This window comes from Peromyscus californicus, unplaced genomic scaffold (genome assembly GCF_007827085.1).
Source record: "Peromyscus californicus insignis strain IS unplaced genomic scaffold, ASM782708v3 Scaffold_20__1_contigs__length_68692818, whole genome shotgun sequence".
Lineage (NCBI taxonomy): Eukaryota > Metazoa > Chordata > Mammalia > Rodentia > Cricetidae > Peromyscus > Peromyscus californicus.
The window spans coordinates 61,299,806-61,316,714 of record NW_026294503.1 but is presented as its reverse complement, the minus strand read 5'-3'; the positions used below and the strand labels follow the sequence as shown (position 1 = coordinate 61,316,714).

Sequence of the window (16,909 nt, the reverse complement as noted above, 5' to 3'; positions counted from 1 at the left end):
AGAACTGCCTTTCTGTGTCGGGATCGTTGTTTGTGGATCTGGTGACATTCAAGGACACCTTGAGGGTGGTGTGCTTGGACAGCGAGGGGAACAGGGGTAGAAGGGCTCAGTCCCGTCTGGAGTATCTTTTTGCTTGGCCTTGGAGAAGGCTTCTCAGCTGCCTCCCAGATAGGCGGGCCCTGCAGTCACCTACGTCACCCTAGTCTAGGGACCCAGAGGAGAGGCAAACAAGAGTCTGTTCACTGTGCACTTTGGAGCGGGGTTAATGCTGGTAGAACCCCAGTTCCCCAAGAGACTTAAAGCCATGAGTCCCAAATCCTCTAGCCCTATGCGGAGAGTCCTCACAGGGTAGTGAAACCCCCTCAGACGGAAGCTACAAATAGCGGAGTCCTGTTGTCCGGAAGTTCTCTAGGTTTTCCAGTCCTGCTCCCAAAGTAAAACCAGGTCTCCCAAAGTGTGCTGGATAGGAGCTCTGTTTGGCTAGGAAGAGCAGAGTGTTAGACCCCCTAGCCCCACCACTTACCATCCTTTCCTTAGCTCTGTCTCCCCTCCAGTTTTCAGGCCAGTCCCTGGCTCTCAAGAGCCCTCCACCCCACCCCGGCAAAGTTCGCCATCAAGGCCAAGCTATGTGTAAGCTAATATATCCCGGGTGCTGGACTGTCTGATCCATTTGTGACCTTCATTAACCTTTCAAATAACTTAGTTTTGCCCTGTTCCCGGATACAATGAGATCAAGTCAACATGTGTTACACTCTTACAAACAGAAACATTTGCTTCTCAGGAACATTGAGGGTTGGTAGGTAATGGCTAACAAAATGGCCTAGATATATTTCCATGGCTGGCTTGGAACTCCTATATAGACCAGGCTAGCCTGGAACCTGCAGAGATCTGCCTGCCCCTGCCTCCTGAGTGCTGAGACTAAAGGTGTGTATCACCACACCCGGCTCATTAGGTTGTAATCTTTTTAGAGAGGAAGTCATAAGGAGACCCAGTCATTTGTAGCGTGGACACACCCGAGGTGACCCAGAAGACAAAGTGTAAAGTGTAGAGGACCAGGGCTGCTTGCTCTTGGCCCATCCTTGCAGGACCACATTCCTCCAGTTTTAGAAGAAAGTCTTCAAAGTTCAGCCACGTTTGTAATGAACTCCCCAAAATCCCGGGGCACAAAGGAGGAGGGCAGAGAGTTCTACTCTTCCTCCTCCGGGTACACATGGAAAAGGTTGGCTACGCCGGAAATAACCCGTGTTTTATCCTGTAGGCGGCCCTTTTCTTGGCGCTGGGGGTCCTGTTCTCCTTGATCAGCATCCCGCTGGTCATCTACGACTGGGCTTGCTCATCTGGCAGTGACGATGGCCACTGAGACCAGCCGGGGAAAGCCAGCACCTGCTCCCGCCCATCTCTTCACCACCCATCAGCAATCCTTCGCCACTTCTTTTGCGAGTTTACGGACAGACAGAGAGGCACACAACAACACCAGGGTTGTGACACAGAGACCCGCTTCCAGCATGACTGTGGCCTCCCGGGATATCCACGCAGGGACGGTGGATTTTATCTTTTGCAGATTTCATGCCGTCACCAATATTTCCCTCTCCTTACTGTGTTTTGTGGCTTCTGCTTAGTCTCTTAGAACTTTGAAAACATGATCATCAGGTGTATTCATTTGTTAGACACCAAGGTTCTGAAATCATTTTCCTACTGATGTTCCCGCTCACGCTATCTGTATCTTTTTAGAAGAGAAAATAATCTTGAATTGTATATATTTATTTTGCTTTACAGAAAAAAAAAGGTTTCAGGAAAAAAAAAAAAAGGTTTCATAAATCCTTTGCCTATTTTGGTTAACATAGCACACAGGGGTAATCCTTTGAGAGACACTTGAGTGCCATTGCTACAATCTGAGCATGCCCAATATTTGAGGCGGCTCTGATCACCCCACATGGGCTGTCCTGGACCTGCTGGTACTCCATCCTGCTCCCACACGGAGCTATTCCCTGGGAGTGTCTGTGGCTGGGAAGGGGTGGGCACGGCACTTGTGGGAAGATATTAAAATGCACATTTGAGAGAGCTCACAAATGAAGCTTTGTTTCCCCCTACTTGGCATCTGGTGTCACAGTTACTCTAGGCTGAGTCACCTGCGTGGGGTCCCATGGCCCCCCTAGTGATGAACGAGACTGCCCAAAATGCCTAAGGAAATGTTCCCGATGCAGACAGCCTCAGTCTACACCCATATTATTGAAGGGGGAAATTTGTTGGTTTATACGCCCAGCAGCATTTAGTCATGTCCACCAGCTTTTTGCAACAGAGAATAGTGTGTACCTAAGGATGACTGAGGGTAGGTAGGTCATCCTCTTTTATATTGGGTACTTTACTTTAGGGGAGTCTTTAAAAGACGTGTTTTATATCTATAAATCTAGGTTATTACAAATAACAGGATTTTTGTACCTTAAATAAGCCTCATTTCTATTTTCCATTAACTCTCCATCCCATCTTGAAAGTAAACCTTCTGAGACAGTCTGTGTGGAGAGCTTCTGAAGTCACTGTGTCCTCTCTTGTCCCTGCTGGGGAAGACAAGCGGCTCTTCCCCGTCTGTGCTTCTTCCGTGTGTCCCGTTATACTGCCTCTTCTATGTGACCCACGCAGAGGGGCAGGGCGGCTTGTACTCTCTCCCTGGCCCCTCCCAAGGGGAGCAGAGAGAAAACGACAGGAGCTTTGGACGTGGCAGCGAGGGAACCCAGAGCAGCATGTCCGACTGGTGGGCACGCCCGTGGCTGCCCATAGCTTAGCTGCAGTAGGAAGTGCATGTGCTCTGTGATCACTCTCTGTACACAGGGCTTGTCCTGCAGCCAGATGTATTCTGGTTGCATTTTCAGATTATATATCTACTGAGCACAGATTTCTTACCTGGATACAGGTAGGATCGGACACAGAGAGTCGGCAGAGGACCCAGACACTCAGCTGTAGACACTGTTCCTACTGACTGAAATCCCCAAAGGTCTTTGGGAAGGCATCTCCTGAGAGTTACACCCAGAGATGTCCCTTCACATACTGAGGTCCCACAGATAAGGTAGGCATCCAAGTGCCTGCCACCATCCTCTTGGGGAAGACGGAAAAGCTACTTCCTACATTGCGTCATCACCTTGGTCTAGTGTTTCAGAGTTCTGTCCACGTCGAGTTTGGGCAGCTGGACACAGGGACTTAGACAGGAAAAGGGCAAAACCCACAGCCGCCTCTGCCCTTTGTGGAAATGCTTTCCATGTCACAGAGAAGGACAGATGATTCGCCAGCCTCTGTAGCTTGTTTGGCACTGTTTAAAGGAGACATTGATTCAGCTTGCCCACTGTTCTACCCTCTGTCTTCCTCATTCTGTAACCATTTCATTCATTTTACATTCATGAAGTGAATTCAGAAACCGTCATTAACTCTGGGATGTGTTGTGATTTGGGATCTCTGGATTTTATGTGCTGGTAAAACTAATGTATTATTTACAGTATATTTATTTGCAGGAAGCACATTGTTGTTGATGTCTGTGATACGTGGGGGTTTTTTTTTGTTTTGTTTTTAAAGCTCCTTTATATGTGTACCTGAGTGTGTTTGAATGTTATAGACCTCACTGTCATTGTCAGTTACCACAGATGAATCCCATGGTGTCTGTGGTATGCCCTGTATACTCCTCTTACTCTTGCTCAGAATAATGAACTGGTAGCCAAAACATACCTGTATCACAGATGTTAGGTAGAATTCAACAGCACAGTCAAACGCAATAGACATTTTCCTGCTCAATGAGTAGACTCGGGAGTAGTAGGCCTTCGCCACAGGAAGCAGTGCTTTCCTTTGGCACATAGGATCTCCACACTGCTGACCAGGGCCAGTTCCATCCTTTGGGTGAAGAACTGTTCTCTGGCTAGTGTCACACAGACTACTGTAGATTCCTAGCTTAGTGTCGCTGGTTAGAAGTAGAGTTAGCAGAGTGTATACAGAAAGAACACCCATCTTTTAGGCATGGACAGGCAGTCCCCAGGTCATGGGGAGCACATATTCCAAAGCTTTGTCACCTGGAATGGATTTTCTGTAACTGGGCTATATGTGAAGATGAGGCCCCCAGAGCAGCTGGGAAAGACTGCCAGACCCAGAGACGAGCTGAAATGGCATAGTGTGACAGGACTGCAGAAGAGCCAAATCCCCAGAGAGAATGGAGGTGGGGTTTGGGGGGGAGGGGGTGGGGAGGAATCCGAGTCACCGAGAGAAAGCCACAGCCTGTTGCTGTGGAATCCAGACTGCTTGTCTCTGCCACAGTGGCCTGAAGCCTGGGCTCCTGCAACATTAGAGGAACTAAGTTCAAACCCCTGCTGGTAGGGTGGTGTTGGAGGAGGAAGAGGGATTCCTTAGCTACCACCTTTTGTTTGCTCTGAAACTGTCGAGCTTGGCCCGGCTGCTTCCAGTTCTGTGGCAGCCTTTCGCTCCTAGAGTTCACCCACCTCCTTCTCGGCCACTGACATCATAGCTTCTCCCAGGTGCCAGCTTTGAGACCAGCACACAGCACTTTTAATGTCTTCTGTTTCATCCATGGTTTAACTGCTCAGTGATCAGATGAAAGGTACAAAAGGGGTCTCCGTCCACTTTCTTGTGTATGTATGGACCATACTGAGAAACATAAGAGCATTGTGGGAATGGGCTACAGACACCAGGGTCTGTGGTGAGCTGCTTCGGTGTTTCAAAGGATACCTCCAACAGTTACACCAAGAATTCTGGAGTTGTACTCAGGCCCCCAAGCTGATGTTTCTCCAATTGTGGCCCCCAGGCCAGCAGCGTGAACCTCAGGACAGACTCATCAGAATGCAAATCCTCAGCGCTGCCAGAATCCACAGACAAAGCAACCTGTTCTCTGCAAGTCTCAGGTCTAGACTCCAGGTGACACCCGTGGCATCAAGTTTGGGGACCACTCTCCAGTCAATCAGCCGTCGGAAGGCAGTTCCTGGGGTGAGGAATCAGAGCCAGGACCCAGAAAAGGTATAAAAGGACTCCAGCCAGTGTCTCTGCAAATGCAGGCAACATCTTATGCGGGGGGTTGGGGGGGGGGGGGCATACCTGTGTCTCCTCCTGCTGGAAATGAAATGCAGGGGCATGAGTAAAATCCAGGGTGCCTGCACTTGAGGGAAAATGGCCTAAGGCACTCACATTTTCTTACAGCTGTGAAGACATCAAATTGAGGCTTTACAAAATTTAAGTAAATTAAAATGCCTTTTTGTAAATGCAACCCTAAGAGCACTGTTGAGTTTTCAGGAGTCCGTTCTCCAAGAAGACTGTGTTCGTGGTTGGGTAGAGAGCTGGCCTGCTAGGTACAAAGCCCTGGGGAAGTTCAGTCCTGATATTGTAAAATATAAACTATCAATACAATGAGTATTCTAGTGAAAGATCGGTCGCCACTGCTGAGGGAGCTTCAAGGGGCTGTGAGGGGCGGGCGGAGCCCAGCCCATCTCCGTGGAGCACAGTGTGAGGTGGCATTGTTAACTGGAGTAGGGCGGAAGTGGGTGGTATGGTCATAGGCGTGGTGTATGCCTTAGAGCAACACCTCCATTGACCCATTGTTTAGAAAGGAGATAGGCTTTAAGAATAGCATCCTATTCAAGGGAACATCCGGGCACCTGGAAAGAGAAGTCACCTAGCAATATTAATCAGTGGTTTCCTCTCAGGAGGGCAGATCTGAGAATCCCTTCTGCAACGGAACATATTCCTCTAAAATGCAGTGGACTGTTGATAGTGAAAAAAGACTAAAAGACTTTGGGTTCAAATTGGGGTTGTGGGTAATGACTGAAAATAATGCTAAGTCTAAAGAGGCAGGTCCTTGAAGAAGAATGCAAAGTTCGCATGGATGCAGATGTCTTTCTCGGGGTTTCCCTGGGAAAGAACTGTAAAGCACTGGGCCTATCTGTACACAGACTTGAATCTATGCATTTGAGGCTCACTGGAGGAATCCTTCATTTGTATGTAAATATGTTGTAAATACATAGGAGGCTGTATATTTTTGCAGTTGTTGATCCGCACAGAAATAGAGGTCACTAGTACCTGCATATAAGAAATACACATTCTCATAGATGTTAGTGGTTTTGTTTGGGTATTAGAAGAATTTTACCTTCTCTCCCATAGTTCTGTCGATGTAAACCTGGAGCCTAAAACCTTAATTGTTTGGAAAAAGAAGTACTGAGAAATAGCTGCTTTGATCTCTGCTGCTGGTGTTATGATCTGTTATTCAGATGATACAAATAAGAACGATTTAGAAGAAAACCATTGTCATACAGCAACAGACATGCCCCCAGATGAGAAGTTGTTTCTTCGTAATGTTCTTTCACGGTTAACGTTGATGCTACTGTATAGAATTTAAGAAAACAGAAGTTAGGGAGGGGTTGTTTTGTTTTCCAAAATGGAATTACCTTTTCCCAAACTTTGGGATCCTTGAGGGGAGGGCTGAATATTCTTATGAGCACAGATTTGAAGGAAAACATCCTGTTATTTAAGCTTTTGAAGGTCTTGCATGTTTGCCTTTTAATGTCGATGCCAACATAGAGTGTCTTGTCTGTCCCCACCACCGCCACGTGAATCTTAACCATTGGTACGTAATACAGTCTCTAGAGTCCAGTGTGTCCTAGACTCCCTCTGACTCAGTACATGTAGCACACCACTGTTTTATTAATGTAAAAACCTTGTAAATGATTTGGGGTGGGCATCCAAAGTGAGTCACAAGTCACAAAACTTTGCTGTTCACTGTCCATCGTATAAAGTTGGGTTGTTCTTTTTTTTTTTTTTTTTTTTCAGGGTGTGGTATAAATAAGAAAGTGTAAGAAGTTATGTTCAATAAATGCAGTGTTAACATAGTTTTCAAACATTAAAATGTGAATTAAAAGTACTTGTGAGTCTTGTGTGATGCTCCAGGAAGCGGTGTAGAGAGGGCAGTAGTGCCGTGAATGCTGGTGAGTTACTGGAAGAGGCTTGTTTGCATGCTGTGATTTTAGACCATGGAAGTTTCTCTTTAATACCCAGACTTCAGCTGGGCCTGATGGTTACATGCCTGTACTCCAGCAACTTGGGAAGCTGAGACAAGAGGATGGGAAAGTGGGCCATCCTGGGCTATTATAGCAAGGTACTGTCTTTAAAAAAATTTATTTATTTTGTTTTTGATGGTATCATCCAGTCTGGCATATACACGTTTCTCCATTCTTCGGAATCAGAGTAGGTTGTACATAGCATTTCCAGCATCTGTCTGTTGCAGTAGGGACTCTGTTCACATTGCAGCCACCATAAGACAGGGAATCCTGTCAACACATTTCTTTCCATCACTTGCTCTTGTGACCTTAAGAAGGTTTTGGTGGACAAGGTCAGGGTGAGATACACAAATTCTTCATGTGAATAGTCACTGTTAAGGATAGCCTGGGCTTCCCCCCCCCCCCCCCCCCCCCCCCCCCCCCGTGACTGGATATGAGGCTGGCCATGTCTCTTCATGTCCTGTTGATGACAACAGCCCATGCTACAGAGTCACGATGGCACATACAGATCTCTAGGTAGAAATAGGAACACAGGTATCTAAGCCAGGTAGCCCAACCTAGCTTCGTTAGGAATAAGGCTAATACCATTAAACTTACATGTCTTTTGTGTCGTGTGGTGTGTGTCTTTTTGAGACAATACATCTCTCTACAAAGAGTACTGACTGTCCTAGAACTTACTATGTAGACCATGCTGGCCTGGAACTCAGAGATTTCTCTGCCTCTGCCTCTGCCTCTTGAGTGCTGGGGTTAAAGGCGTGCACCATCATACCCCCCAAACTTCTTAATTCATTGAAGTCACAAGGGCAAACAGTGTAACGATGACTTTCAAGCCCAAGTGTAGGGAAAAGATTATACACCGTTGAGGCTTTTGAGGTTATGAGTCGATTTGCTAGCTCTGACGTCTGTAACAGTCACCGTGTGTGTGTGTGTGTGTGTGTGTGTGTGTGTGTGTGTGTGTGTGTGTGTGTGTGTGTATGTGTGTGTGTGAATGCTGTTATGTCACATTCTGTCCTCTGTAACATATCTTTGTTGGGCTAGGGTTGGTCTGCCCCACCCCCGGAGAATAAACTGGGCTTTGTGGAAACTGCACCTCACCCTCACGTCCTATTCACTTGCTTACTAGAGACATTAGTGTGTTCTACTTAGTTAGTCTGGAGAGAAGGATGAGGCCCAAATAATGGGGCCTTTAAAAAAGATCTGGTTACTGTAAATTTTAGACTAATTCAAGTTGAATTATGATCTGCTCTGCTTTGCTAGATTTAACACAGTATCAAAATGACCAGATTATTGATTCATCTTAAAAAGCTACAGCAGTAAAACCAAATTGGTATTGGCATAAAAATAATTGCCACCATGGACAGCACAAATGGTACCAGAAAGGTGGTCTTTAGAACCTATGGAGAAGAAAAAGGTTACTCAATAAATACTGGAAGTGGGGGAGGGGGTGGTTTCTGAGGAACATAAACCTAGATCACTATTACCTCATATCTAAAGAGAACTCAAAATAAAGACTTTGAACAACACATTGGCATACACACACACACACACACACACACACAAAATACAAGTGAGCAACCTGTATGCTGGAGACATGGCTTAAAATCATGCCTTATTTAGCTAGCTTGCCTTCATTTATTTAAGACCAGGTCCGGCCTGTAATTCACTGTGTAGACCAGGCTGACCTCAGACTTACGGCGATCCTCTTACGTCAGCCTCCTGAGTGCTGGGATTAGGACCACGAGCCACCACACCCAGCTTCAGCTCACTTCATAACTAAGGAACAAGATGTTTGAAAATGATTTACAGTGTCAGGCATGGTAGTACCCTCAAGAGAATGAGGTAGGAGGACAGCAGTCTAGACTACATGGAACATTTGAGGCTGGTCTGGGACTATGTAAGAAGAACTTGAAGCATTAAAAAAAATACAAAAATACTTGCAAGGCTCTGGGTTCAATATTTTAGCAGAAAGCCTAGGTGGGAGGTTCAAATAGGAATTCAAGACCAGACATGGAAGTAATTGATGTAAAATTGCCTTTCTCAAGGAAGACAACCCTATTAATATCTCAACCAGAATTCATTTTTATCTCTGGACAGGAAAAGTTTCTGTCTCTTATCAGTTTGCTACAATTTATAGGATTATAAAATAGCTCAAAGACCAAAAAAAAAAAAAAAGAAAGCGGAGCACAAAAACAATGTGTAGGCTATACGGAATACCATAGCCCAGAAGGGATACACACTTGTTCACTGAAAGTTTACCCAATAGTTTTTTTTAACCTCTTTCAAAGTCAATTTTTCTGACTTCCCTTTTGGTCGCAATAAAAGTGCAGCAGATTATTCTTAGTAATAAAATGGCTATTCTCAGTAGGGTTGGCCTGTTTATCTACATAGGTGTGACTAGATTTAAGTGACCATAAAGGCTTCCTTTGCAATCTAGAACTGTGCAGTCCTGACTAGGTACTGGAGCAGTAGACCACACCTTTAAAGGTTTATTATTTCCTAGCTCAAAGCTAGGAAAGTAAACCTAAGGAATGAGGGCATTCACCTGTACTGTCTATATACCTGAGAAAATTCCTTTCTACTTGAATTTCCCTATGGCTGAGGTTCCTGGTCTACGAGGAAGTGCCCTTTGTTAACCTATACAAGGTTAGTACCCTACCTTTGGAACTAGGGTGCAGGTTACAGGCCTAGAAGATTGGTTCTAGGCCAGTTTTTTGGGGGAGGGCTTTGCAGGCATTCACTCCTTGACCTGTCTGTCAAATGACCAGCGTTCTCCGGTATGCTCTTCCAGGGCAGGCCAGGTTTACACAGTCAAGTTTTCAGGTTATACAGAAGGGAGGAGTTTCCTGATGAACTGATGCACCTGATTACATTGCTTGACAAAGGTAGAGAGACTTGGTCCCGGTGTTCGGTAGGTGCAGGGAAGTTTAACTCAGTTTTGTTGAGCAGATTCTACTGCACTGTTGTAGACTGAAGAGAGCTTGAGAAGGAAGAGCTATGGCTTCCTTATATAGACATGAAATGGAGCATGAAAACCCTGTCAGCTTGAGGAAGCTTTTTCCTTGGGTCATCCTGCCCTTTGGGTCTCTGCTCTGCTTAATCTTGGGTTGGCACTTGGCATGCATAAAGCTGTTGCTTCTGGATTGAAAACAGTCCCGAACACTCCCCCTCGGTCTACTGGTGCAGCCTGAAATATGTCTAGGGAATGTCAACTCAAAAGTCTGTGCCTAAGTGTCTCCTCTTGGAAGTGTCATAGTTTCAGGCCCTTGGCACACAATCTCTCTCCATGAGACTCTGGGGAAGGAAGGCCTTGCTGAAGATCCCAGTGTTGGCCTGTAGTTTGTGACAGCTTTGGGCAAGCTTCAGGAGCAGAGGTCTGTTTGATAAAGAGACTAGACCTGGATGGCTACAGTTAATATACTGTAATAGCTCATGGCTGTCCTTTTATCCACCCACTATAGGTCTTCTTAAAATAGACTTGCAGGGCTTTGTAGTGTTCCACTGAAAGGTCACCTAGGAACTGCTAGCATCCCCCATTTTTATGTCTTCAAGGCTTTTCTTTCTTTCTCTTTCTTCCTTTTCTTTTTCTCTTTCTTCCTCCTCCTCCTTCTCTTCCTTCTCCTCCTCCTTCCTTCTTTTTTTCCTCTTCCTCCTCCTCTTCTTTTTCCTGAGACAGAATTTCTCCATGTAGCCCTGGCTGTCCTGGAATTTGCTCTGCAGACCAGGCTAGCCTTGAAATCACAGAGATCTCAGATCCTGTCTCTGCCTCCCGAGTGCTAGAGCTAAAGGCATATGCCACCATGCCCAGCCTTCTTCAAGGCTTTTCTACAAAGTGTGTATCTCCATCTCATGTCATCTAGCCAGGAAGGCTCTCTTGGTTCAAAATACAGAAGCCACACATGCACACAAAACCTAATAGACTCTGTTTCAGAAAACCGAAGAAGAAAAAAAAAAAATACTCCAAACTCAAAATAAAGAGAAGACATAGTATTAGGTCAGGACATGCCATTTACTATTGAATAACATGTCATTTGTTAACATAAACATTCTTTTCTTGGTAGAAATGATAGTGTCTTCTACTCAGTAAAAAAATAACCTCAGGGCTGGAGAGATGGCTCAGAGGTTAAGAGCACTGACTGTTCTTCCAGAGGTCCTGAGTTCAACTCCCAGCAACCACATGGTGGCTCACAACCATCTGTAATGAGATCTGGTGCCCTCTTCTGGTCATACATGCTGTATACAAAATAAAAAAATAAATCTTTAAAAAAAAAAAAAATAAATAACCTCAAAGCTTATGAATTTAATTGGTCATCTTAGACTATAATTCCTTTAAAAATACACAGGAAGTTAAAGACAAAACACAAAAACGTACAGAAAGTCCATTAGGGAAGATAAAGAAGAAACACAGGGCGAAAATGAAAGAAGGGGAAACACCAGGTGTGGTCCACACCTGTGATCCTAGCTCTTGGGAGGTGGAAGTTGGAAGGTCAGAAGCTCAAGGTCATCCTCCACTGTGTAGTGAGCACATGTGCCAACCAGGGCTAAAGACTCTGCCTCAAAAAAACCAAAATAAACATGTTAAAACATTGTGCAGCCTAGATGGACATGTCTGTGAACAGGCCATGTAGTGAGTCCTGCATGGCCTCAGTCGAAGGGCCAACCCCAGGGAAGTACAGGAGGAGCAATCGAAGGGGTCCAGGCGTGGGCAGAAGAGCGAACTTCCCCACGGACCTTTCTCAGGGGTGTAGTCCAGCAGGTAGAGGAAAAAGAACAGCTAAGAATGGCAAGTGGGAATTGGGTGGCAGTGGTGTACACCTTTAAGCCCAGCACGAGGGAGGCAGAGCCAGGCAGATCTCTGTGAGTTCGTGGCCAGCCTGGTCTACAGAGCAAGATCCAGGACAAGACTCCTGAGTGTTGGCTGGTAACTTTTGACTTAAACTTGGCCTGCAGGAACAGCTTAGCCCTTGCCAATGGGCACGAGAGAAGCTGTCCCATCTTTGGAAAGGATAGCCCTTCTGAGAGGCTTAGGAGCAGGCTTCTCTCCCAGGTGAGGGGCAGTTAGGGCATCATAGGTAGACTGGGAAAGCAAGAGCGGCCTCCGAAGTCATGGTTTTTGTTCCCAGAAGACAATTCCAGGAGAGTCAGTGGGAAGCACAGTGGCTGATATCCAAACAGGACCAAAAAGGGAAAAGGGGCGACCCAAGGGCCCCATAAAACACCCAACACACACACACACAGCTCTGGGGACTCCCACCCCAAATGGAACCGTTCTCCGCGTAGATGAAGCAGTTACTCTTATGTTCTCCACATTTGGCTCCATCTCTGTCTTCCCTGATGTTGGATTCTTTCTGTCCCCTGGACAAGCTCATCAGTCCCCTAGAGGACCACGAGCATTCCCATTACACGTCTCGGGAGCTTTCGTCTGGACACGGAGAGAAAATCCTACTCAAGGTTAGGATGGCTGACTGAAAATCTCAAAGGACTCAGAAGGGAACGTGAAATGCCCATCTGGTGCTCTGAGGATACCTTTCAAGTGATCCCTTCTCCAACCACAACTGGCACTTCTGGAATCCCCGGTCAGCCCCCACCTCCACCGGGAGTGGGGAGAGTAAGCTATTGGGTTCTGACAGAACAGTGCACCTGATCTCATATGGCTAAACAGAAACATCTTCCTTAAACGTGTCCAATGCAGATCCAGGGCACTACATTGTCACTTCTAACCAAGACACACAGAGACCAGACCCCAAGGAACCAGTCATCTTCTTGAGGGCCAAGGGTGGGAGAAGGCAGATTCTCCACTTGCCATTCTTAGCTGTTCTTTTTTCTCTGCCTGCTGGACTACACTCCTGAGAAAGGTCTGTGGGGAAGTTCACTCTTCTGCCCATGCCTGGACCCCTATGATTGTCCCTCCTATACTTCCCTGGGGTTGGCCCTTCGACTGAGGCCATGCAAGACTAGCTACATGTGCCATGTTTCTTGGAGCAGCAGCTCTTAAGATTGGATAGCGAGGAAGTCCTTCGTGGTCCTGAGGCATCCTTCTCTAGCTCCCTCTCGGCTGGCGTCTATGTGAAGATCGGGAAGGGGTCTGAGCAGAAAGGAAGGAAACTCCAGTCCTTTTACAGTCAGCCAACTTATTTAACAGACAGTATTCTCAGCGGCAGCAAGTTCATAGTATTCTCCACTAGCCTGTTACTTGAAAGCTGTACAGAAAGGGGGGGGGGCGGCTACTTACCAATCATTTTCTGATGCTTCTCTGCCACCTGCCCCTGGCCTAGTCACCCACCTGCCCCTGGCCTAGTCACCCACCTGCCCCTCACCTAGTCACTGTGGACAGGGATCTCTGGAAGTCAATGGATATCGCCACGCTAGTGTCCAATAGTGTCCTTGTAGACATCCGCTACTTGTGCCATGGACTCTTCTAACGGTCCTTGGGACTATGGCCACTTTCCCCCGATCCCAATTACATACCCCTGCTCTCGCCATGATGGCTTTTGGACTTTCCTCAGTGAGGAGTCACCCTGTCTGTGACCGATAAGCTTTTGTAAACCTCTTCTTGCAAGAAATCAAACAGCAAGGCCAGCGTGTTGAGCAATGACTGCATCAGAAATACCTTGAGACAGACAGAGCTATAGTGGACAGAAGGGTGACATGGCCCTAAGAAAGACCACAGGAGGAAACAGAGAGATGGCAGGGACTGAGCCATGGCTAAGAGAATGGGGTCACACATGTCTTCCCTCTTCTGTCTTGTTGCTGAAGTTGCCACTCACCTGCCTTCTCAAACACCGGGAAGACCGACCTTCAGGCACCCAAACAAAAATAACTGGTTTTCTTTTGTCAGGAGGCATGATCCCAATATACCTTGGGTGATGGGGGAAAAGGCTGCCTCTGGGGAAGCCCCGATTGTAATGCTACCCTTCAACTGGACCAGTTCTGCAAAGCAGAGAGAATGGTCTGAGGTTCCTTATGTCCAACTTTTCTTCATCATCAAGACCACCTAGAATTGGTCCACTGTTGTTAGCCAGGTCCTGCTACTTCGATGGACGTCTATGGTTTGGCTCCCCTGCCTCTGCAATCAGGGGGCCCCTTATCTAACTCTTATACTCTTATAACCACATATGTCCTGACCTGGCTCCCTTACTCCCCAGGACTTCAAGTAGTTCTGAGGTTTCTCAACCACCTCCAAAGGCCACTGAGGTGTGTTACTGTAATTCTTATTAATAATTGTTTTTGTTTTACTATATTAAGGTTAAAACCTTTTTTTTTTTTTTTTTTTTTTCGTTTTTCGAGACAGGGTTTCTCTGTGTAGCTTTGCACCTTTCCTGGGACTCGCTTGGTAGCCCAGGCTGGCCTCGAACTCACAGAGATCCGCCTGGCTCTGCCTCCCAAGTGCTGGGATTAAAGGCGTGTGCCACCACAGCCCGGCCGGTTAAAACCTTTTTTAATTAGACAAAAAAAAAAAAAAAAAAAAAAAAAAAGGAGAAATGCTGTGGGATAATCCTCTTGTACACTGCAAAGATCTGTCACTTGAATTGGTTTAATAAAATGCTGACTGGCCAGTAGCCAGGCAGGAAATATAGGTGTGGGGACCAAACTAAGAATGCTGGGAAGAGGAAGGGAAGAGTCAGGAGTCACCAGCCAGATGCAGAGTAAGCAAGATGAGAATGCTGTACTGAGAAAAAGTACTGAGCCACATGGTGAAACATAGATAAGAATTAGGGGTTAATTTAAGTATAAGAGCTAGATAGTAATAAGCCTGAGCTACTGGTTGAGCATTTATAAGTAATGTTAAGCCTCTGAGTCAATTATTTGGGAAGCGGCTGCTGGGTATTTGGGAACAGGCAGGTGAGAGAGAAACTTCTACCTACAGAGATGTTTCCCTTGCAGGGGATCATGGGAGTTCCAGACTCTCTTTTTTTCTACCTATTATTATTATTATTATTATTATTTTTTTTTTTTTTGGTTTTTCGAGACAGGGTTTCTCTGTGTAGCTTTGCGCCTTTTCCTGGAACTCACTTGGTAGCCCAGCCTGGCCTCGAACTCACAGAGATCCACCTGGCTATGCCTCCCAAGTGCTGGGATTAAAGGCGTGCGCCACCACCGCCCAGCTATTTTTTTTCTACCTATTATTATTATTATTATTTTGGTTTTTTTTTTTTCGACACAGGGTTTCTCTGTGTTGTTTTTGTGCCTGTCCTGGATCTCACTCTCTAGACCAGGCTGGCTTCGAACTCATAGAGCTCACATGGCTCTGCCTTCTGAGTGCTGGAATTAAAGGCATGGGCCACTACCGCCTGGCTCCTTTATTATTTCTTCATGGTAAAACACTCAAGACTCATCTCATTTTTAAAAAATTCTTCCTGACAATTTCCCCTCTCTCCCCTACCCCCCAGTCTCTCCCTCCCACCTGTCCTCTCACCCAGATCCACCCTCCCTCCCTCCCTCTCCCCTCAGAAAAGAGCAGGCCTCCCAGGGACATCAACCAAACATGGCATAGTATGCTACTACAAAACCAGATGCATATCGTCACATCAAGGCTGGACGAGGCAACCCAGTAGGAGGAAAAGGGTCCCATAAGTAGGCAAAAGAGTCAGTGACCACCGCTGCTCCCACTGTTAGGAATCCAAGCTACTCAGCTATAACATAGACGCAGGGGGCCTAGGTCAGACCCCTACAGGCTCCCTGATCTCTGTGAGCCCTGGTCAGTTGATTCTGTGGGCGGTGTTCTCATGGTGTCTCTGATCTCTCTGCTTCCTCTGATCCTTCTTCCCCCTCCTCCACAGGACTCCCCGAGCTCTGTCTAATGATTGGCTGTGGGACTCTGCATCTGCTCCCATCAGCTGCTGGATTTAGTCCCTCTGGCCAGACCCTCCTCTTATTAGTAGAGATTAAAGCTATCAAAGGGGATTACGTAGATTCACTGGTAATCCTGACCAATCTGTACAGGCCTCCCAGCATCTGAGCAGGGTCTATACATGGCCTGGAAGGATGTCATCTTAGCTCAGACCTGGGCTTCAGTGAAGAAAAGAGGGTAATGGAAGGGGGGATAAATGTGGCTAATGATTACTACACAGCCTAGAGCTGAGACTCACAGGCCTACGTTTCCACGGGAGCCCAGGCAGTCCCTTTGAGTGATCCACACTGGGATGTCATCGACTCCATGGTCATAGAGACAGAAAGCACTTGGTTGTATTTCTGAGAGCTTAACTAAAGCAAAGATTAAAATTCGCAAGGACTCTCAGCTGATAGCCATTTGCCAGGGAGGAAGGGACCCCTCTAAATGCCTTTCTCCAGAGACTCAATGAGGCTAAAGGTGGACCCCTTAGACAAAGTTACTACCCTCAGCCCTGACATGCTGAAGGAGTACCCAGGGCAGTTGGGATTGCCCCCCTTTGAAGTAATGTATGGCAGACCTTTTCTTCCAAGGCACTTGTCACATGATCTTGAAACCAACCAGCTGGTGACGTATGTCACCCATCTAGCCAAGTACCATAAAGTCCTTTCAGAACTCAAACAAGGAGGTATAGAAATGAGGGACACAGAGTCCCTCTTCCCCTATTCTGTCCTGGGGATGTAGTTCTTGTCAAACAATCAAGGAGATACCTTCTCTAAATGCCAATAAAGGAGTCCCCGACTTGTCATTTTATCCACCCCTACGGTCGTTAAGGTGGCTAGTATGGCCTCTTGGACCCATCACACCAGGATTGAGAGTGGTACTTCACAGTCTCCACCTGAGGAGAAGTCAGCAAGTGTATCTCCAGAGCGTGCTCCTGTGAGACAATGGAGGACTCCAGGCTGCTCTTCGGAAAACAGCCATCTAAGCCCTAAACCGGCAGTATCCCTTTGGCCTCCATATTACCCCCTCTGGCTAGATTTTGTTC

The 16,909-nt window shown here is 46.6% G+C and overlaps 1 protein-coding gene across 4 annotated transcripts in view; it reads left to right on the top strand.

Moving 5' to 3' along the window:
* Slc38a1 (solute carrier family 38 member 1) overlaps positions 1 to 6,898 on the top strand; it is a 67,459-nt gene extending 60,561 nt beyond the window's left edge. For all 4 annotated transcript variants that reach the window (XM_052748769.1, XM_052748771.1, XM_052748770.1 and 1 more), the window contains one exon: positions 1,259 to 6,898. In XM_052748769.1, coding sequence (XP_052604729.1) covers positions 1,259 to 1,360 — 102 coding nt within the window. In that variant the 3' untranslated portion in view covers positions 1,361 to 6,898. The remainder of the gene's footprint in view (positions 1 to 1,258) is intronic.
* Positions 6,899 to 16,909: the final 10,011 nt, after the last annotated feature.